The sequence below is a fragment of the Mycteria americana genome, chromosome 3 (assembly GCF_035582795.1).
Source record: "Mycteria americana isolate JAX WOST 10 ecotype Jacksonville Zoo and Gardens chromosome 3, USCA_MyAme_1.0, whole genome shotgun sequence".
Classification (NCBI taxonomy): Eukaryota; Metazoa; Chordata; class Aves; order Ciconiiformes; family Ciconiidae; genus Mycteria; species Mycteria americana.
The window spans coordinates 63,657,809-63,679,317 of NC_134367.1; the positions used below are offsets into that span (position 1 = coordinate 63,657,809).

A 21,509-nucleotide genomic window follows, 5' to 3' on the forward strand; every position below is an offset into this window, starting at 1 on the left:
ACATTTGTGCTCTTCCTGGTAATCCTGGCCACTTCAAGTCCTAACAGCACAAGTCAGGTAAGTGAACAAGTTATTCCACAAAAAGAGCTAGTTAAGTCTCATGTGTACAGATCTGCGCCTTGTGCATTTTGTGTCTACCTCTAGTCCTCTCAACTCCTTCTCACCTGCCTCACCCTCGGCACTGGCAGGGTCAGCACTTCATAACAGGTTGAGGTGTACATTCCTGCTTTCAGTAAAGTCTAACACTCAATACAAAAACAAAGGGAGCTATTGCCAGGAAGCCTGCCCTTTGGTACCCTGATGGTTCACAGTTCAGCTGGCTACCAGAGCAGTTCTTCTTGCTAGTGCCCCAAAAAGGGCTCTTTGTCATGTAAATTCCAGTAGCTACTCACAAGAGAAACTGACTGGAAATTGCTAGGACTAGAGCATTTTTCTTATTTATGGAAAAACGGGTACCCTAGAGAACCCCTTCTAAGACCCAGTTCTGGGCTGAAAGGCAAATTAAAAGACTTTGCCACAATCAAGGTCAGGCAGTCTAGTGGGAGTTTGCCAGGCATGCCCTTGTCGCAGTTCCCCTTGAGTTTTTTTGCTGAGCATCTGAAGGAGGTGAGATTATTTTTCCCCATTGTTGGAAAATAGTAGCCCTAGACTTTTGATATATTTACTGTTACAGAGGCAATTAGTGCAAACATTCCAGCTGGCATTTATTAGTAAAACAGATCTCACACACACCAAGCTGTCTTCATCTATAATACAAACATACACGTCTGTGCATGTATGTATACACACATACACACACGATGCCAAGTCTCCTTCAGGACTGAAGATCAGTTAGTTCTGTGTAGAGATGCTAAGTCTTCTCTTCATTACCTTTGCCTCCCATTTTCAGGCACTTTCAAGATAATACAAGTGCTGGTAGACAAAAAGTCTTTTAAACTCTTGGTTCAAGAAAATTCACACAACTTAGGAAAAAAAGTTCCTTTATTGAAAACAATATTGTGCTTAATGCTCTGTCATTTCAAATTCTGTTTCAACATTTTATGTTATCAGTTAAAGTATTTCAAGATAATGAACTTTCTTTAAAAAAATACAGAAAGTCATGGTAGCAAAATAGTAGCTTTACCCAAGAATAATGCACAGCAGGCTCAAGTATAGAAACCAGACATTTGAAAACACACCTCTTCACATACAGTGGTGCACTGTATATGGAACGCAATTAAACAGGCTGACATCTGAGGGTTACTCATCACTTCAGCCAATCCACATGAGGACTTCCAAAAGAAAGGCAGTCAGTGTTTAGTGTTTCAAAACAGTAATGCAGCTACAACTAAACCACAACTGGTTGTTCGCTAAGGGATCATGTATCCCAGCTCCAGAATAATGAAACACTGTCAAGTCCACTCATCTCAACACTAGGTTAAATCACAATAGTAAACAGAGAATTTAAAATTATGTCTGGCTATGTTTCACTGCCCATCAGATGAGTTCTTTCTTCATTATTACCAGGAGGATTTTGCAGGCTGGAACTGGAACTGTTTGCACAAGGAAGAGAACAGGAGGGAAGAAACAGGTTTAATATTCTCTAGATACTTCTTTGCAATACCAACGTTATAGCAAAAAAGCCACACATTACATGGAAAGAGCTATGTGGATCACTGGATTTGGTTCCCCTCTGTTGCACAGAACCATGTACTATTGCTTTCACACCCATCATTTCACAGAATCACAGAATGGTTTGGGTTGGAAGGGACTTTTACAGGCCATCTAGTCCAACCCCCCTGCAATGAGCAGGGACATCTTCAACTAGATCAGGTTGCTCAGAGCCCCGTCCAACCTGACCTTGAATGCTTCCAGGGATGGGGCATCTACCACCTCTCTGGGCAACCTGTTCCACTGTTTCACCACCCTCACTGTAAAAAATTTCTTCCTTATATCTAGTCTGAACCTACCCTCTTTTAGTTTAAAACCATTACCCCTTGTCCTATGGCAACAGGCCCTACTAAAAAGTCTGTTGCCATCTTTCTTATAGGCCCCCTTTAAGTACTGAAAGGCCGCAGCAATGTCTCCCCGCAGCCTTCTCTTCTCCAGGCTGAACAACCCCAACTCTCTCAGCCCGTCCTCGTAGGAGAGGTGCTCCATCCCTCTGATCATTTTTGTGGCCCTCCTCTGGACCCGCTCCAACAGCTCCATGTCTTTCCTGTGCTGAGGGCTCCGGAGCTGGACGCATACTCCAGGTGGGGTCTCACCAGAGTGGAGTAGAGGGGCAGAATCACCTCCCTCGACCTGCTGGCCACGCTTCTTTTGATGCAGCCCAGGAAACAGTTGGCTTTCTGGGCTGAGAGCGCACATTGCCGGCTCATGTCCAGCTTTTCATCCATCAGTACCCCCAAGTCCTTCTCTGCAGGGCTGCTCTCAATCCTTTCATCCCCCAGCCTGTATTGATATCAGGGATTGCCCTGACCCAGGTGCAGGACCTTTGCACTCATGAAGTTCACGTGGACCCACTTCTCAAGCTTGTCCAGGTCCCTCTGAATGGCATCTCATCCCTTAGGTGTGTCAACCGCACCACTCAGCTTGGTGTCATCTGCAAATTCACTGAGGGTGCACTCAATCCTACTGTCTGTGTCGTTGGTGAAGATAATAAACAGTACTGGTCCCAGTACAAACCCCTGAGGGACACCACTCATCACTGATCTCCATCCAGACATTGAGCTGTTGACCACTACTCTCTGAATGCGACCATCCAGCCAATTCCAGCCCACAGATACCCTCCTGGAGGAACCATCAGTAGGGTTCGCCCATTAATGCCACAGTCCTGTTGCTTGTATAGAACAGACATTGCCTGGTTTAGGTCTCTGTTTAGGTCAGTAGGGATTTAGGAAAGCATACAGACAAACTATTTAGACAATATTTTTACTGCTCATCCTGTCATTTGTTATCAGGTTGGAAAAAATGGAAGCACAGCTTTCAAAGGTTTGCTTTATATGGCTGCAAGTAAAATAAAGAATAAATGTCTCAGCATACCTTCTCCTTGTTGCCTCAGTGATATAGAATATTCCAGTGGCAAGACCCTTTGAGGAAACAATCAGTTACAGTTGTAATAATAATAACCTTATGCAATAGCTCATAATTGCAATAGATATAAAAAGCAAAAAATGTATAATTACTTACACTTAACAGTGCCCATCCTCCTTGGATGGCTGAGGCCCATTCAAAACCCAGCTTTTCATTTAGAAATCCTCCCAGAGTGGGACCTGCAAATGCCCTGCAACAAATCAAAATGAGGTATTGGCATCCCAAACAAAAAAGATAACGTATCATATTCTCAGAGAACTTTTTTTATTGCATTTTGTGGCCTCCCTCCATTGATTCTCTCTCCTTTGTCAACAAAGAGATTGTCTTCCGCAGACCTAACTTTCCTATAATCCACAGTAAGTATTAATTCTTTGTTTGCCATGGCCCCAATAAACCTGTCTAGTTACCTCCTCAGCTGGAAATAGAATCCACATCAGAAAGCTGAATGTACTCTTTTCTGTACCTGGAATGGCTTGGAGGCCCCATTAAGGACCATGTTCTAACAGGGCATCTATGCCAATCAATCCTATCATAAAAGAAATTTAAACTCTCATCCCCCAAAATGTAAACCTTCCAAACTTCAAGACAAAGACGATGGATTATAGGCAGGTGGAGAGACACATTGTGACAGACGTGGTCACTGCAAGGTTGAGCTGTATGTAACTGCCCTGTACCTTCATGCCTGAGAATGCCATGAAAGGTTATGCAGCTGCTGTCACTTTATGAAGGTCTTACATGATATGGTCTCTTGCTACAGAAAGGGACAAAACTGTGTAAAACTAGAGAGACTTCCTGGAAGCAAGTCACATAATAAAACCAGGTTTGGTAACAGGATAAAACTGGGGTTTGGTAACTTTATACTACGTACATCTGTACTGAACCCTACATCAAATAAACAGGACAGCTAGAACTTCAGTTAGCTTAGAAAAAATGGTGCAAATTTGTATCACTGAGACCCACCTGCAGCCACAGAGGACTACAAGGACAGATTAGAAAAAGTCCTGGAAGTGGCTGTCAACAGGGGAACTCTGTCACATCCCACTGAGTGACAACTCTGAAGGGTCACTCAGCCAGTAACACCTTTCACTCATTTCTGTGATGATTGCTGGGTAAGAAAGGCAGGCACATTCTGCTAAGCTACACAAACACAGACCTTGAAATATGGCTGTGGCTGAAAGAGAAGATTCTACCCTAAGCTATCCCAGACAAAAGGAGGAAATGTGGAAAATGAAAAAGGGGGAACAGAATAAGTCAGAAGCAGATACCTTCTGGCTCACTCCACGTGGGTGGACTTAGCTTTGTAAAAAATTAGGGTCCACCTCTCTCTATATGAAGCATTACATATCTCAGTGACAACAAAAATGATCACACAGAAGGGCAAGCTAACATCCACTTAATCACTGAAGCTTTTTGATATGCAGGGCAATAGATTTCAAGGAAGACAAGTTCAGAGTACGTTCCCTTTGTTGGGTAAAAAAGCTTTGTTTTAACATGTCCACCAGGCACCTGTTTAGCAAGAACCCCTTGAATCAAGGTCAACACAATGACTGCAATGCAAGACTTCTGGCTGTAATGCAGCAGGCTTTCGTGTGGCAATACTGTAGAACAACTGAACGCTCACAGCTTACAAAAAGGTGACTGTATACCTACCCAAGGGACCACATGGCATTGAAGAGCCCAGACACCAGTCCCAGCAGACTCAGACCTTCTTCAAATCCATTCTCACTGCAGAAAGACAGACCAGTTAGAGTAGTACAATACATTGTGTCTCAGTCTATAGTCTTCCCCTATAGAGAAAGTTTTTTCCCTCCTTTTAATTTACACAACATAAATAGTTAACAAGCAAAAGTGTCCAGTGGAATAATTTCTGTCTACCCAATACTTTCTTTTTTGCTGCCTCTCTGGAGGATTGCAGTGCTACTTCTCATCTCTGATGTCTTCCGAGTGAGATTTCTAACATCACACTGTCGCTCATTCCCCATGTTTCATATGGCAAGTGTAAAACAGTGACAGGTGGTTCTTCAGAAGGAACGACGTCGTTCCAAGAGGAACATACTAGTAAGAGTAAATCAAGGCCCTTCTAGTCATTACTGTCAAGCCACATCACAGACCTTGTACTGTGAGCAAGTATGACTCCTGTAGGTACAGCTGTTAATGCCAATGCAGACTGAAAATCCAGTGAAAACTGCTTGCTATTAATGATCCTCAGAAGCTGAAATAAATCCTATCTATATAAAAACAACACACAGGTTGCCCCATGCTATGGGACCCAAAGTCTGGTGGACTTCAGTGTGTTCACAGTACTGAGATATACACTTACAAAATTGTATATGGAGTATAATGACTGGGGTATAACGCTCAGTCAGAAAAAACTAAGACAAGGGCAGTCAAGCATTTAAGTGTTACTTGCTGCCTTTATCTCAAAAAGGGGGAAAAAAGCCACACCAAAACCCCACTTCATATTCGCCCTTGAAAATTAGTTGCAGTTTCCTACTGTCAGTAACATGAAAGATGTGTTGGACCGAGTTACTCACTATGCACAGTGCAGTATCTCCGGAAACACTGGGATAGCACTCATGCCAAGGGAAAAACCAATCAAAACCAGCACTAGCACAAACATCCACAGCTGACTGAAAAAGAGGCATTTAAAAGAAGTTAGCTGCTGAAGACTCTTTTCAAATAAGAACACCATTTGCTGTTTTATCAGCTCTCCATGACTGACCAGAAAACTAGGTTTCTTGAAGCCAAGAACTCTACTTTAAATGAATACTAACACTTGAAAATACAGCTCTATGCTTAGAAAAAGACTTTGTAAGAGAATTTTAAAATCCTATACTCAAGTCAAATATTTCCTTATCAAATGCAGTTCATTTTAAGAGGAGCACATAGAAAAGAGGTGGACAGACAAGCTTAACTTAGCAATACATATATCCAAACTCTATAGACTTGCTTTGTTGCACTAATGCAGGATTTTGCAGGTACAATTTGTAGCCTGATACATTATACCCAAACAGACTTAGCTAAGGAAAAAAACGTTGAGTATTTTACCGATTTCCTTTTCTCACCAGCTCAGTTTCAAATCTATTTAATCTTCTTTAAAAAGTACGAGTCTGGGAAGGAGGAGTTGACTAATTCTGTGCATTACAGAATCATGGAATATCTCAAATTGGAAGGGACCCATAAGGATCATCGAGTCCAACTCCCTGCTCCTCGCAGGACTACCTAAAACTAAACCATATGACTAAGAACGTCATCCAGACACTCCTTGAACTCTGAGGGGCCTGGTGCCATGACCACTTCCCTGGGGAGCCTGTTCCAGTGACCGACCACCCTCTCGGTGAAGACCCTTTTCCTAATGTCCAGTCTGAACTTCCCCTGATGCAGCTTTGTTCCGTTTCCTCCTGTCCTATCACTGGTCACCAGAGAGAGGAGATCAGCACCTCCTCCTCAAATTAGCAAGCCTATCATCAGCTTTAACAGAGTATATAACCAAGGACAAAAGGACTATACAGTTGTTTTGTAAATGTAGCAGAGTGTTTTGCTGTGAATTAACTTGAGAGCTATGGCAATGCAGTGTTCAAGTGAAACAGACATTGTCTCTACTGACCTAGCTGAAAACAAAGCTATAACCTGGCATTTTCCTCAGTAATATATATATACACAAAGAGAAGAAAAAAAATCAACACTGCTGCACAGCCATGCAAATAAATCCCATAGGTCAGAAACGATGAAATAGAGAAAACTGAAAAATAAGACAGAAAGAGAACTTTGTTTTGCTGCACTGGAAATACCACAGAATTGGAAGGGAAGGAAATTAAAAAGCAGCATTCTGCCCACCACACATACGTTAATATGAGCAAAGACAGTAACAAAAAGCAAAGGAAAAGGATCTGTTTTATGAAGCTGTAAAATCTCAATTTTCAGATGCTTCCACTGCTTTACTTTCATAGTCTCAAGTTAAAAAAATAACCTGTCTCATGGTCAGAGGTGCTAACTATAGACTTGTGGACATACGTGACTATGGTCATGATAGCTATGACAAAAACATCACGTAAGGGGACAGGTTCAAGAAGAGGCAGTTCTGTACCTTTCAATGTGCAGTACAGGAGCAGGTCCTAACATGAAAAAGCACAGTGCTGTCATTAAGCCTCCAGATACCAGCAGCCACTTCCTGAGGTACTGTGAAAGAAAAGGAAGAGGTATGTAATTTAAAGATGTGAAATTATAATGTAACTATTTTGTCTTTCCTAATACTCCTCTTCTAAATCTTCATCTCCTGAAAAGTACTGCTCCTGTAGAGACCATCATTACACACAAACTGGGAATTCACAATTTCTCTGCCAGTTCTGAACCCAATCAAGAAACACTGAATTCATGTTTCCTCACCATCAATGCAATCACTGGCAGCAGTTGCTTAATACAGAGATTGCTTCGGGATACTGAGTAACAGTGCTTCTTTGTTAGCAAAGTATTTTAGGTCTTACTCTTCCTTAGTACAGGAAATATCATATAGCATTGCATGTAATTCTCATGTACAAAGGCCATTATTAGTTTGTGTCGGAGAAAAAAAAACAGTGTCAGAAAACTGGCACTGTCTTTTGTGCACACCATTCAAAGTCTAGGTTTTCTTGACCAATTAGCAGTGCTGGTTAACCAGGCAGTTCTAGGTACATCATGGTCAAAGTCTCTTTCTATAGTGCATTTAAGAGCTAGAGAACCATAGTCAGTCGGTGCGCTGATCTAATTTGGATATTACACTTTTTAACAGATAAAGTCAGTACAGCTAACCAGAACATCTTCACTCCTCTTCTCAAAAGCTGAGAAAGTTAGATGTGGACAAAAGCATGAATAACTGGGACATGTTTTCCCACTCTCCGTTCCATATTGGCTGGAAATAGATTGTGCTTAGTCCACTGGAAAAGATCAACACATTTCAGCTTTTCGTGGTTTAGCCCCAGCCAGCAACTAAGCCCCACACAGCCGCTCGCTCACCCTCCCCCCTGCGGTGGGATGGGGGAGAGAATCGGAAGAGCAAAAGTAAGGAAACTCGTGGGTTGAGATAAGAACAGTTGAATATTGGGAAAAAGAAAAAAAAAATGTAATGAAAAGGAAAACAACAAGAGTGAGAGAGGAACAAAATCCAGGAAAAAAAAACAAGTCATGCAACTGCTCACCACCCACCGACCAATGCCCAGCCAGTCCCCAAGCAGCGATCGCTGCCCCCCGGCCAACTCCCCCCAGTTTCTATGCTGAGCATGAGGCCATAAGGTATGGAATAGCCCTTTGGCCAGTGTGGATCAACTATCTTGGCTGTGCCCCTCCCAGCTTCTTGTGCACCTGGCAGAGCATGGGAAGCTGAAAAGTCCTTGACTAGTGTAAACATGACTTAGCAACAACTAAAACATCAGTGTGTTATCAGCATTATTCTCATACTAAATCCCAAACACAGCACTATACCAGCTACTAGGGAGAAAATTAACCCTATCCCAGCCAAAACCAGGACACAGCTACAGTATAAGTGTCCAACATTCTTTACTATTTTGGACATTCTTGTATTACCTGGACCTTGCAAAAGAGACCTTCAAATTGGCAGTATTCAGTGCACATGCAAGGTCCTGAAGGACAGATCCCTTTACAGGACCAGGCCTACCTCCATTGCTTCAATATGGGAAGTCCCCCAGTTTTAACTAAATGCACAGAGTGCTTTACTAACCCTGCACAAACAGCAGGGTAGTACTCACTGGCAGTTTGTCGCTTAGGAGTCCAAGGAGGGGAGAAGACAGGGAGTACGAGAGTGCCAAACCAAGGAATACCAAGCCCACATAACCAGCTGGGAGTTTGAACTATGGGAAGGAAGACAAATAAACAAAACAACAAACCATATATGCTATATTCATTACAGGACAATCCAAGAATTGTATTTTAGGTCAAAATACTGAAATGCGTGATTTTAAGTATTTTACTGATACCATACAGAGGTTTTTCAAGTATTTGAAGTCATCAGCAGAGCTCCAGTTTCCTTCCACTTCCATTTCTAAGCACAGAGTGAAAACACCTGACACAACTGTACTCAGATAAAGCCTAAATAATCTCAGGAGGAAACGCTATGCTATGTCCCTACACCAGCACACTGGATTCTAACATTAATATCTGGCATATTTGAAACAAACACTTCAGACACTGAAGTTTAGATGGATTTAGTCTTTACCTCTCCAATCTTCAGTTTTATTTCCACTTAGAACAGCAAAAATACTGTAGTCATCCACTGCTAATCAGTGCATCTTAAAAGTAAGTAGTGTTTTTGTGTGAAAACACAACTCTGGCTTTTCAACCAAAGGAGGATTTTTATGAGAATGAGTAAGAGGCTTTTCGCAAACACCCTGAGGTCTACATTTTCCTAATGCAGAGTCACATTTCTGCATTGAAACAAAATGTGTAATGAACCAAAAGCATACCAGTCTCTCAAATGAGTGCTTTAACTACCAGTTAGAAGGTATTCCAAGACGTTTCATGTGGCATGGACTACATAAATATTCACTATTTCCTTGCCATATGCAAGCACATGATAATAACTCTAATTTAGTGGTTAGAACACCTGCCAAGAAGGCTACGGCCCTTTCACAGCAAGCATCTGTTAGCACAGAGCAGAGGGAAAGCAGAAGAGCCACACCAGTGTGCAATATTTTACAGCAGACTAATTACAGATCCCTCCTGGGTGTTGGAAGACATACATTCACATCTCCACTGATGGAAGAGGTTAGCACCAAGTCTCCTCCACCCTGGCTGAGTGCTCCAAGTACTGGACGAGACAGACGAAAAGTAGGAGCACAACAACCTGTGAAATGCTATTCCCTGGAAAAACAATTAATAAATAAACCACTCAAAAAGCATTGCTTAATTTCACACAGGAACAGAATCTTAAACTGTTTACTTCAAATTCATTACCTTAAACACCATGGCGAAAATAAGTCAGTAAAATTAAGCAGGAAACAAATAAATAAATATTAAAATAAATTAAAAGTAAATAAATAAAACAGCATTTGCCTTTTTAATGAGTGAGTGAAGAAGTCAGCTGGCAGGCCACATAGTTGCAATCAGTTTAATTTTGGTACTGCTGCAAGAGAAGGCAGGGCTGCGACATCATGCCCCCGAAAACAAATGCCCACATCAAGAGATACAACACTGTCAGTGACTGTTGCAGTTTTACAGAATTTGCTTTCAGAAAGGAGGAAAAAGTCCCTTGTTTACAAAACCAGCTGCTATGCCCTGTTCAGAGAAGGTACTCTGCAGTTGAAAGCCAATTAAGTGGAAAAAGCACATTTTTAAAGGCCTTTATACTTCCTCATTCTCAAAGTTACCGAGACCCAGCGGCAACAGATGGTGTCAATGGAAACCGTGATTTGTCAGTACTGTGGAAATCAAGTTATTTGGAAATCATATTATTAACAGTTAATTAAAGCAGTGTAGTTGGATAAGGCTTAATTTTGTTTAGGATATTTAAACCACATTTATAACCAGTTATTTACTATTTAGCAAGTCGAGACTTCCCTGCATGTTAACAGGACTTACCTTCTTTAGGATAAATAGAGACATTGTGGGATCCAAAAAGCCCAAGCACGCACTTAGAGAAAATATAGTGAGACAGAGTAGCAAGACTTTTGGCAGAAGAATGAGCTTCCAAAAGGAGTCCTTGCTAGGGATCGAATCTGTTTCAAGAGAAAAGGGGGGGAAATTGCATTATTTTCAGCAGCATAAGCTCATGATTGATCTTGCTTTAGAAAAGAAATCAGTATTTCCCTTTTTCTAGTCCTTTTACTCTTGTTATCTAACAAATGAAAGTCAACAGTAGACTATTACACACTATACTATTTTTATATTAAAAAAACAAATTCGACAGGTGAATAAAAGAAGAAAAGTACACAGTTTAGATTCCAACATTGCAAATCCCCAACCTGAAAAGAACAAAAGCATGTACTATTCCCAATTATATGAAAATACAGTTACTTCTCTGCTAGCGCTTGTACAATGAAAATCTCATGAATACATCTCAACTTAAAACAACTTGCACACATGCATGAACCGTTCATATCCAATCAGAGAAACATGCTTTGAAAGTAAAATAAAAAGATTGCTATTTATCAGTTGAGATCTGTCTGAATTTTTAAGCAACCAGTCACTGGGGTCTCCTACATGTCCAATTTGTACTCCAGACAGGAAGCTTCTTTCAGATGTCACGGTTAGATGTCATTCCTAAGTCAGGCTCCCTTCCTGATGCTGTTGGTGCTTTAATAGTTGAATGCGGTCTCAAAGTATACATAGAACTAAAAGTTCATTCATTAGCATCCACCAGCTCAGAGCTAATGTTTATTTAACATAGTTTCAAATTGGCTAGTAGTATCATGACTCCATACAATTTCAGAGCTCGGGGAGGTGGCGGGGAAGGCAGCAGTAGCAACACAAGGTTAACCACTATGAGTTTCTTCTAAAAGCCAATATATATGAAGTTATTCTCCAAGGTTTTCATATTTAAGAGGAAAAGTTATTTAAAAAAACGTATTTTAAAGTTACTAGGTTTTATTCTAGAAAAGACCAACAGAACTGTAACCTTGCAATTACGATGTTGTGTGAAGACTTATCTTTAAGTTAACTTTCTGTCCAAGCAGGACCATCTAAAATTTAATCAACTTTATATGACATCCAACACTTCAGTTAAACCCCTCCTTTATTAACTTTAACATTCTTTCATGCTAATCAGATCCTGCATCATTCAGTACAAACAAACCCTTTTTGTTCTCCCTATAATTCTGGTTTTTCCCCTCTGTTAACCCCTCAAACATGTCAAGTTCTCTTGTTTTAGGCAAAACCTATCTCCAGCTGTTCTTCAACTAGCTGCAATGACAAAGAAGACACAACTGATCTTTTACAAGCCCTGAAGCTAGAGAGACAACAGAAAACAAAAATCTATCTCAGTTCACTTCCACACAGAGTTCTTAGTGTTTGCAGAGATGGGCATGAGGAGTTGGATTCATTCCAGGCCATCTGCACACATTAATTGTAGATTTTTTAATCTGATTTTTAGTTTTTTTTAATTTGCACACATTAGAACATGGGCCTGATCAAGATCACAAGTTAAGTCAGCTGGAGCTTTGCCCTCTGAGTTGTATCAGACTCCAGAAACTGGTATTTTTCTAAAACACAGTTATATCCATGAGAAATTAAGGTGAGTGAAGGAGACAGGAAGAAGGGTGCTTACCGTATTTTGGTAACATGCACATATTCACAGGCACCAAGACCAATACCATGCATCCCAGTGTAATGAAAGGGACCTCATAACCAAACGATTGATACAAAAAGCCACCTAAAGGCGGGCCCAGCACCAGTCCAAGTCCTGTAAAAATTTCAAGGCTGCCCTAAAGGGTTAAAAAGAAAGCAAGCAAAAAAAAGTCGGAAAGCTGAGAAACTCTAGTGTAGCAATAAAAGCAATCAATTTTTCTGAGGAGCAGCACAACATAGTCAGGCTAGTGAAAAGAAAAAGGCACTGCATCACTAAGGAGGATAAGAGCTAGTAACAACCTTCACAAAGTGGGATAGCGAAAGGAATTTTAGTTGTCTGCATGGCAGCCATCACCTCTTTTGCTTCACTACGGGGAACCAGCTGCACTGCAGCGTTAGCCACTCTGCTGTCACCTAACACATCCCAGTCCTGAGGCAAGACAAATGCTCTACTGAAGGAAATCATCTGTAGGACAACTCAGGCTGAAGTGATCACCTCTCCCATCTCCAGTTACACACCAGCCTGAGGAGGAGGACCCAAACAAGCCTACTCACATGGGTCATTATCTCGTGGGATGAGGTACACAGTGCCAAGTTAAAGTTTTCTCTCCATAACAGACCATTTGTATTCACTGACTAGGGGTAGGAATTAACAGTGAAATTGCAATGGGGATAACTCAGATTATTTTGGCTATAATTTAATAGTCTGGCATCTTTTATAAGATACTAATTTTCAAAAGGACAATAATACAGTTACCATTAAATCTTGTGTTACAACACCATAGTCGCCACTGTCAACATCTGCCTCAATACTTGACTAATCAGTGCTTAGACAACCCCCTTTTAACAAGCAACAGCTGGTGGGAATAATTGCTTACAGTTAAAAGTTTTGCTTACTTCTGGGACCCAGAAAGATAGTATAGGGATTCATCCTCATCTTTACTTTTACTGATACAAGTCAGAGTGTCCAACGGCCCAAGAGCAGGCACAGTCAGCAATAGCCAAGTTCTTTGCCCTACGTCAGCCTAGGGTCCCAGCTTTCTCCTTTCCTAGGAAAGGAAATAACTAGTAACAGCATATGACTAGCAAGTCCTCAAAATTAGTTCCAGATAGATTTGAGACATTTTGGTAAACTTCAACATGTGGAATGCCCTTGAGTTAACATAATTGCATCCAAATAATGCTTTTACTTGTGTTGCTCACCAACCATAAAAAATATTTATGATTGGTGAGACTTCAGTTCAAACCAGGCTGTATGCCCTCTAACTTAATGAATTATTGGGTGGAGCAGGGAGGGATCTGAGGCTTTGCATTATTACAGATCAGGGAGGATAAGATAAACCTGATATTGTAAGAAAAGTGATATTGCTTATGTTCTGAAGTTCATACCTCCTCCAACAGAGGGATCATGTTGACAGATGCTCACTTCCCACTTCAACAAGGCTGACATGCCTACATTTAATAACTTCCCCATACATTCTCTAGGGTACCAAATGGGTAAAAGGTTGGCTGAAAACCGGTACCAAAAGGGTAACGAGAGGAAAAGTCCTTTTCAGTATCTAGCACTATCAAGAAGGGCAATGGAAAGCAAGGCTAAAAATCCCTCATCCATTTCTTCAGGCTTTATGACTTTACCATACAATGCATCTTGCTTCCAGTAATCAGCTCTTCCTTCTGCCTCCTGCCTCTGCCACCACCACGGGCAGAGCTCACAGCAACAAAAACTCTCCAACATGTCCATTTAAGGACAGTAAGTGTACATGAATGAATTTGAAAAGCTTTTATTCTCATGCAGAACAAGACATTAGAGTATATAATATGGCAAACAGACCAATGTTTAAAAGCGATGTGTCTTCTGACAGCACCCTTTCTAGATTTCAAACAAAAGTAGCCTCCAAGCCACAGCTGTGCAGCATTTCTGATTGTGGTCTTGAGGTGACCTTCATCACCACGTACCATTTTCAGCTATGCATCATGTTTATTGTGCTGCCACCACAGAATTTCATTTATTTTCAAGTCTTATTATAAGATAGATAACCTTGACTTAAAGGGACTTAGTTACTTTACTTACCTATTTAAATTACATTTTAAAATTTGCCATCAGGAAACCTTAACCTTATTGACTGAATAAATCCAAAACATGATTACAATGTATAACCTGCTTTCCAAAGAAATTGCCAGCTCCTCACTGCTGATGCAATTTAGTAGGTTTTTTGCTAGTTAGGAGGTCATATTTTTATAGACATTTATTTATAGAAGTAACTATACAGCTTAACAATAGTAATAAAAGCATCAACTTTTCCAAGTTTGTTAAATGTTCTCAACGATGTTCTTAATATTTGTTCACTCATTAAAATTTAACCCAGTTATTTCTGTCAGTCTATATTTGAACTGAAACCAGAATTTATTGAAAAAGAGAATGAAAAAGCAGCATTTTATTAAACACAAAACTTTTTTATTTTCCTAACACCCTAAAAAACCAGCTAAATAAGGATATCATCTCTGGTTGAAATGAATCATTGATGACCAGAAATAGTGCCCTCCAGATTTCAAGTTCTAGCTCTCCTCTTCTCATACATCACTTTTATCAATAGATTAGAAAAATGAAATCAGAATTGTTTCCCGTTTCGCACCTTTCAGTCATTTAAATCAATACTATTTAAATGAATTAATCAAATTTCTTGAATCAATCCACATGGATTCTTACTAGCCATGTAGAAGCAGTCACTACAAGCTGTATTAGTATTTTAATAGTCTGATTTCAACTGAAGAGATAGCTACTGCCATCGATGCTCAGCTGTCTTCAAAACATAAGCAACTAATACATACTACTTCATTTATATCTAACTGGAGTTATGCTAAGGTCTAGACTTGTTCTAGGATTGTGATTCTAGATTAGAAACAAACTTTACGTGACAATTTCAAATATGCCTGCATATGAGACAGCAGATTTTTTCCTCCTGGTTTTGGGCTGCCTACTCACAATTTATCATACTGCAGGTACTCAGCTGTAACACTGGTTTTTGCACTTACCAGAACAGTAGCTATATTATTGGGAAATGCCTTTGCAAGGATTGAAAACGATGCTGTCATTGCTGCTGCAAAACTTACTGCATCCATTGCTCTTACTAAAAAGCAGAAACCGATGAACATTGGTCCACTTGGCAGCTTGTCCAGCATTCTGAAAAAAAACCAGTAAATGGAGATCTCTCAGGATGCAACAAGTCATCTACTAAAGGCCCTGGAGCATCATTTCTTACTCATTGAAGGACACAGTTACAAGACACTCAGTGCTTTCTATTGCCACATCTTTTTGAATCACATTGGTTAAGTCATTCAAACTCTACCAAAGTATTTCTGGCAGCTTTCTCCTTTTCCCCTTTCTTTGGTGACGAAAAGAGCATGAAAAACCTAACCTGTGAAAAACTCCAGTGCCATCTTCTGTTGTATTTCACAGCTTTTCCAAGCAACTGCGCAAGGAGTCTGATGCAAGGAGTTACAACTACCTAATAAGAGCTTCCTTCATTGTTAATAAAACTTTTATTTTGCTAAAATGAGTGGTTTCGCCTCTCTGCCTGCCAGGCAAAGCTTCTCATTTGCACTCTATATTTTTAAGAAAAGAATAATTAAAACATTATGCATAAATAGTTCCCTTATTGCTGAACTTTGACAGACTTCTTGCTGTTCATCAGCTATGGTAGTTATTTAAATACGTAGAACCTTCCTCCTTTGCTTTCAAAGTACTACAGAGGCTTTGAAACCTGCTGAAAGGGAGAAGTGTTCATTCTGCTTTACAAGGGATAGATAAAAAGTAAAGATGCAAAAAGTTAGGTGACCTAACCAACACCTGGAGATGGCCAAGAGTTTCCAGCTCTGTTTTGTGTCCATCTTTTCATATGGATGAAAATGATTAGAACACAAATGCAACAAAACCAACCAACAAAAATTACTCACCCAAACAGAATGGTCACACATCCTGAAACAAACATCCCTGCCACGAACGTGAATTTTGCTCCCAGATGCGTAAGCTGTAAATTAAATACCATTTTTACATGTTATTATTTCAAGCCTAGATCAAAAATCTTTCAAAGTAAGTTACTGTTAAGAAATCAAAACATTATGGGCACTTTATAGCATCTGTAACTAAAAGATCTGGAGACACTGCTCCTGCCAGTGTGCCTTCATGCAATACTGAACCTAAAAATATTCTGAACGGTTAAGTGACTTAACCCAGTTTTCAGAATGGTAAGACAATGGGGCAGTTAACTATTTCACAGCGCTGCGCTGCAGCTTCTGCAGAGCAGCAGTTTACAGCAGCATTCCTCATGATAAACAAACAGAAAGTAATACATTCCCCCTCCAGCACTGTCAGTGATGCCAAGTCAGCAATACCTGTCACGTATATGGCTCAGGAGAGTCCACGGAAGCTGATTTTAAAGCAAATTTATCACAACCTTTAACAGCACAAAGCTTTGGCATAGGAAGCACGGTAGCTTCATGCTTCCCCATTCATTACCAGGGAAAGGACCCCACCTTACTTCATTTCGGACTCCATCACCAGGGTGAAGGACAACAAAAGGCATAAAGCTAACCCGATCCTGTAACAAAGTACATCTGAGCTTCTAATTCCATGCTGTAACTTCCCCTAAGGACAGCAGGTATTTCAGACTCTTTTCTTGTTCAGGCCTGGACAAAGTCCTTGTGTTTTAGCCGTTATTACTAAAGCTCACATTTTGCCGAGTTTCACTGAAACCCTCAGGATTTCTGATTGCTGGACTGTCCACCTCTATTGGTGCTCGCTTCACCTGTCTGCAGTGAGGACGGCACGCTCACTCTCTCTCTCCCCTGCAAAGTACTTGGTGAGGGTTGTGCCATAGTTGAATGCCATCACAGGCACCGAGGCTGGACTTACCAATGGCACTTGTGTGACAGCTTGATGAGCCACCTCACCACCAGAGACAATCATTCACTACGGGGTCAGCAAAGAGACTGCCCAGCCAAAGAAAGAGAAGACTGTGATGCTGCAGCAGCCCCAACTTAGGGTATAATCCTGAGCAGCCCTAGCCAAAAATGCATAGACAGCAGTGCTCCAGCATATAAACAAACAAGCTGTTATATAATTTATTTGTAATTTCTCCAGCATGAGAAAAATCCTGAATCTGTGGGAAAATTGAATTTTCAAGAACTGGAGACGTTTATCTCATATTGCTGTTTAATGAAGTGGAAGGGGAAACAGAGTTAAGCAGCAGAGAGTCATAATAAAAGGAAATGTCAAGAAAAAAACAACATACCAGAAAAGAAGAAGGGGTGCAGCTAACTAAAGAAAAAAAACCAAAACAAAACAAAACATCTTAAGAACATTGCCAAAGACAAACAGAATGTATAAGTAAGTGCAATAAATACAATGGGGGATCGGGGAAAAGGAGAACTGATCAGCAGATTACTCTGAAGCAAACAGAACAGTTAACCAGAGAAATAAAACAGCTACATGTCCACCACCCTATGCTAACCTCAAGAACTGTAGAAAAGTAATTTTAAAGTTGTGCTGACAAGACTTAGATCAGATTCAGACTGACTAGTCAGGCTCCAGCTACTGCAGACACAAGCCTGCAGGAGTGTTACTGAAGAGACAGCTCTTTTCTCAGCCTTAGAGAACTGTCTTCATGTACCAACCTGTGTCGTCACAGAAATAAGTTACAGCTTCAATTATACTTACATAATTTCCGAAGATTAAAGAAGTCCAGAAATTGACCAAAGCAAAACATCCAAAAATCAGGCCAACAATGGTGTTACTGGCACCTTTTTTTTCTGCCTGCAAAAAAGATCACAACTGTGTAAAGATGAAGGCAAATTCTTGAGGGGAATAACATTCATGCCTTGTACATTTAATTTTTTTTTAATTCTCTATTAGTGCAGTTACAAAGCAATTTCCTTTCTCAAAGGCAGTAGGGGCTCATAAGGGAACAACACAGCAATTTAAAGACATGTTGCACTTCTATTTAAGCTATATGTAATCAAGGGAAAAAGCAACGTTCAGTCCTCAACGAATGGAAACACTGCTGTTTACTGAACTACTGAACAGGTGACCAGACTTTATACCGGTGGCTTCAGCTGGTGTGCAACAGAGCTAGCTACAAAGCTTTGATGCCTCGCATGGTGAGAGGGCAGCGAACAGAGATATCTGTTATCTTCACTGTATCATGCCTCCTCATAACAAGTGCCAGGCAAATTTTTTACTTATCCGACTGGCAAAATACACTTACTCGGGTACAAGCAGTACATAGGAATATTTAGAGCAAAAATAATCTTAACATTTCCCAGTTAATACTTAGGAACAGCTTGGTCATGAGAGAAACGGACTTCTGCTGCAAAGGCACTATGACCATTTTTTTTTTCATCCTATATTTAAACATTGTATTCACTCAACATAAGCAGAGATTATTTTTTTTCCCCTCCAGTTGCTAGGTCAGGAAGTTTAACACAGTGAATGATGGCCCAGCATGAGTTAACAGAGAGATAGCTATAAATAAAGAGTCACTGAGTGGCTAGGGCACTGAAATGCAAGCCAGGACACGGGCAGAGTTTTAATCTCAGCTCTACTACCAAACTACTATGCAACACCAGTCCGAAAACTATTTCACTGCTCCAAGCATCCATTTCAACTTCTGTTTCACATCATTAGTTTGCTGGCTCCTCTGCAGCCACAGGGGGGATGAAATTAGTCCATGGACAGGATCTAGGTCACCATTACATATACCCTAATCTATTTTAGTTATCACTATGAATTCCCACAACTGAAGAGTCTAACTCGGAGCTTACAGCCAGCCATAAGGGTCCCACAGTGTTCAAGATCCTTTTAAAAGTTTCAACATGCAAACGGTAATTTAAAGAGTAGCTGGCTAAATTGTTTGTTTACCTCTGAAGGGAAAAAGGGTCCCAGGATTGAATAGCATATCATTGAACTGAAGTTTATAGAAGCTGTCGCGGCCATTGTATATAGCTGTTCTCTGGTAAGCCTTCTGGATTCCTCACCAAGGGCTTGTGGCACGCCATCGTCTTAAAATACAAAAGAAAAAGAAAAAAAGTATTATAAACTCATAGAGGAAAACACAATTTGCAAATCAGGTTTGAAAATTAAACTCCGGACAGAACTTCTACCCTGCCGGCCCTGGGGAATTAAATCAAGCCGTACTGCTTTTCCTCCTCACGCAGGAGCGCAGACTTCGCCGCAAGGTCAGCGCCAGCGCAGTCCCCGCCCGGTGCCCGCCTGCAGCCGCGCCTCAGCCCACCGGCTTTTGCAGGAGCTGCCCCGCCGCGCTCCCGGCCCGGCACCACGCGTACCGCCGCGGAGCGCTCCGCGGCTGCGTGAGCCCACAGCTCACGGGACAGCCCCGGGGGCAGCCCCGGTACGCGGCACTGCGGGATTCAACCCCGGGGAGAAACCTGTCCCCATCCCCTGCACGCCGGCTCCGGCGCTGCGGAGCGGCCCTTCAGCGCCGGCCCGGCCGCAGCAGGCAGAGCCTGCGGCGCGGCAGCTGGCTCCCGGCCCCGGTCGTGCCGCCGGTCGCCGGCGGAGAAACGCGGGGGGCCCCCGCCTCCCACCTGGGGGCTGCTCGCTCCCCGCGCCGTCCGCCGCCCGGCTGCCCATGGGGAAGGAGCGGGGCCCCGCCCGCAATGGCCGGCGCGGCGCGGCACGGCACGGCACCTCTCACCGCCCCGTTTGGCAGCGGCCGCGGGCTGGCGGCGCACCGGGGACCAGCGCCCCGGCCGCCGCCACTGAGCATGCTCGGCCTGCGGGGGCGGCCTGCCGCGCCCCACGCCCCGCCGGCCCCTGCCCGCCGCCTCAGGCCGCGCCGGGAGCCCGCGGGAGAGCCGCCGCGGGGCGGGCGGGGTGGTGCGGCCAGCGGGCCCGGGCGGGGAGAGCTCCGAGGGCGCCGGCAGGCGCCGGGCTTTGGGCAGTCTGATAATAACGTGCTGGCTCCCGGGGCGCGCTGCCCGTGTGGCTCGGGGGAACAGCGTGCTTCCGTACTGCACCTAAAGGTAAAAGGTGCAGCCTGTGCTCCTGGTACGGCGGCTTCGGCAGGTTACAGGTGAAGAAAACCGAGGAGGCAGCGGACAAAGCTGTCACGAGAACAAGTGGGCATTTGCCGAAGACACCTGGACGTTAGAAAGATGTTTCCGACAGGCAGAACAATACACGTTATAGAAAAGCCTCACAATGGAAGCGTAAATCCCAAGTGCATTAAAACAGGAGCTCAAAGAGTTTATGAATATTATGCCATGGTGACTGCTAGGCACTGGGGGAGCTGGGGTCAGGGACCCAAGAGGTACATCCCACTTCGTGCAGCTAAAGGAAATTTGGATCGTAAAGGAGGGGTCGGCTCTAGGGACTCTGCCTCGCTGCAGCTGACTAACCCGGCTGCATTGCCTGAAAACTGAAGGCCTTTGGGCTGGCAGTTTTGGGTGGCTGGCTGAGATTCCTCAGGTTGGCTGGCAGTTACTGTAGGACTGCTGATTTACCTCGTAAGCACAAGCATTCATCTGTTTTAAAAAGAGCCGTAACGTCTCTGTCTTCCGTACCTGTCCTGGTTTCGGCTGGAATAGAATTAATTTTCTTCCTAGTAGCTTTTGAATGCCAAAGGGAGATTCAGGATGGCTTCTTAGGACTGGTAGACCAAGCAAGATCGATGATCGTCCACACAGCCTCTAGCAAGTTACAGGAACCATAAAACAGTAACAGAAAAGCTGAATGACAAAGTTGTCACAAGAATCAATAGCTATAAACTGGCCAGGAGTAAATTAAAGCTGGAGATGAGGATGAGGTGATATAATCAGTCCACTTGGCACAAGTTCCTATCAGGAGGGGAGGAAAGTGAGGAAAGAGATGAGGCATGAGCTGGGGACCTCTTCAAAATTTAATAAAAGACAGACCACCTATTGCTTGAAGAGAAAAACCAGTAATTACTTCTTAAAAGCACTATTTTAACTAGGCCATCAGTATTCCATCTAGTCACCAGTTATAATATTAAGATGCATAATAAGGCATTTCAGAGCAAATGTTGCCATGTAGCTAACTTTATAATCCCACACTGCATGTGACAGGAAAAAGCAGAATTACTTTCTTATCACAAGATTAGGAAACTTTATTTAGCAGCCACAAA

The 21,509-nt window shown here is 42.3% G+C and overlaps 1 protein-coding gene across 2 annotated transcripts; it reads right to left on the bottom strand.

Annotated features, from left to right (window-relative positions):
* Positions 1–969: 969 nt before the first annotated feature.
* Positions 970–20,070, bottom strand: SLC18B1 (solute carrier family 18 member B1). 2 transcript variants are annotated; one of them, XM_075498764.1, is made up of 14 exons: positions 19,951–20,070; positions 19,265–19,404; positions 18,065–18,160; positions 16,303–16,376; positions 15,382–15,529; positions 12,329–12,485; positions 10,645–10,781; positions 8,817–8,918; positions 7,163–7,254; positions 5,610–5,705; positions 4,726–4,800; positions 3,172–3,265; positions 3,025–3,071; positions 970–1,532 (listed from the first exon to the last, which is right to left on the bottom strand). In XM_075498764.1, exons 1-14 carry the CDS (start codon positions 19,994–19,996, stop codon positions 1,460–1,462), a joined length of 1,377 nt encoding a protein of 458 aa, XP_075354879.1. In that variant the 5' UTR covers positions 19,997–20,070; the 3' UTR covers positions 970–1,459. The 2 variants fall into 2 exon arrangements, with proteins under 2 accessions (XP_075354879.1, XP_075354880.1); XM_075498765.1 differs by lacking the exon at positions 8,817–8,918.
* Positions 20,071–21,509: the final 1,439 nt, after the last annotated feature.

Bases quoted from the DNA above. Each gene is read 5' to 3' on its own strand.
- SLC18B1 (XM_075498764.1), bottom strand. From the start codon at position 19,996: ATGGGCAGCCGGGCGGCGGACGGCGCGGGGAGCGAGCAGCCCCCAG. The intron at 18,161-19,264 runs GTAAACAAACAA...TCTTTTTTGCAG, and splicing joins GACCCTTTTTCCCTTCAGAG to GCAGAAAAAAAAGGTGCCAG. The intron at 7,255-8,816 runs GTGAGTACTACC...TTTCTTTCACAG, and splicing joins TCCTAAGCGACAAACTGCCA to TACCTCAGGAAGTGGCTGCT.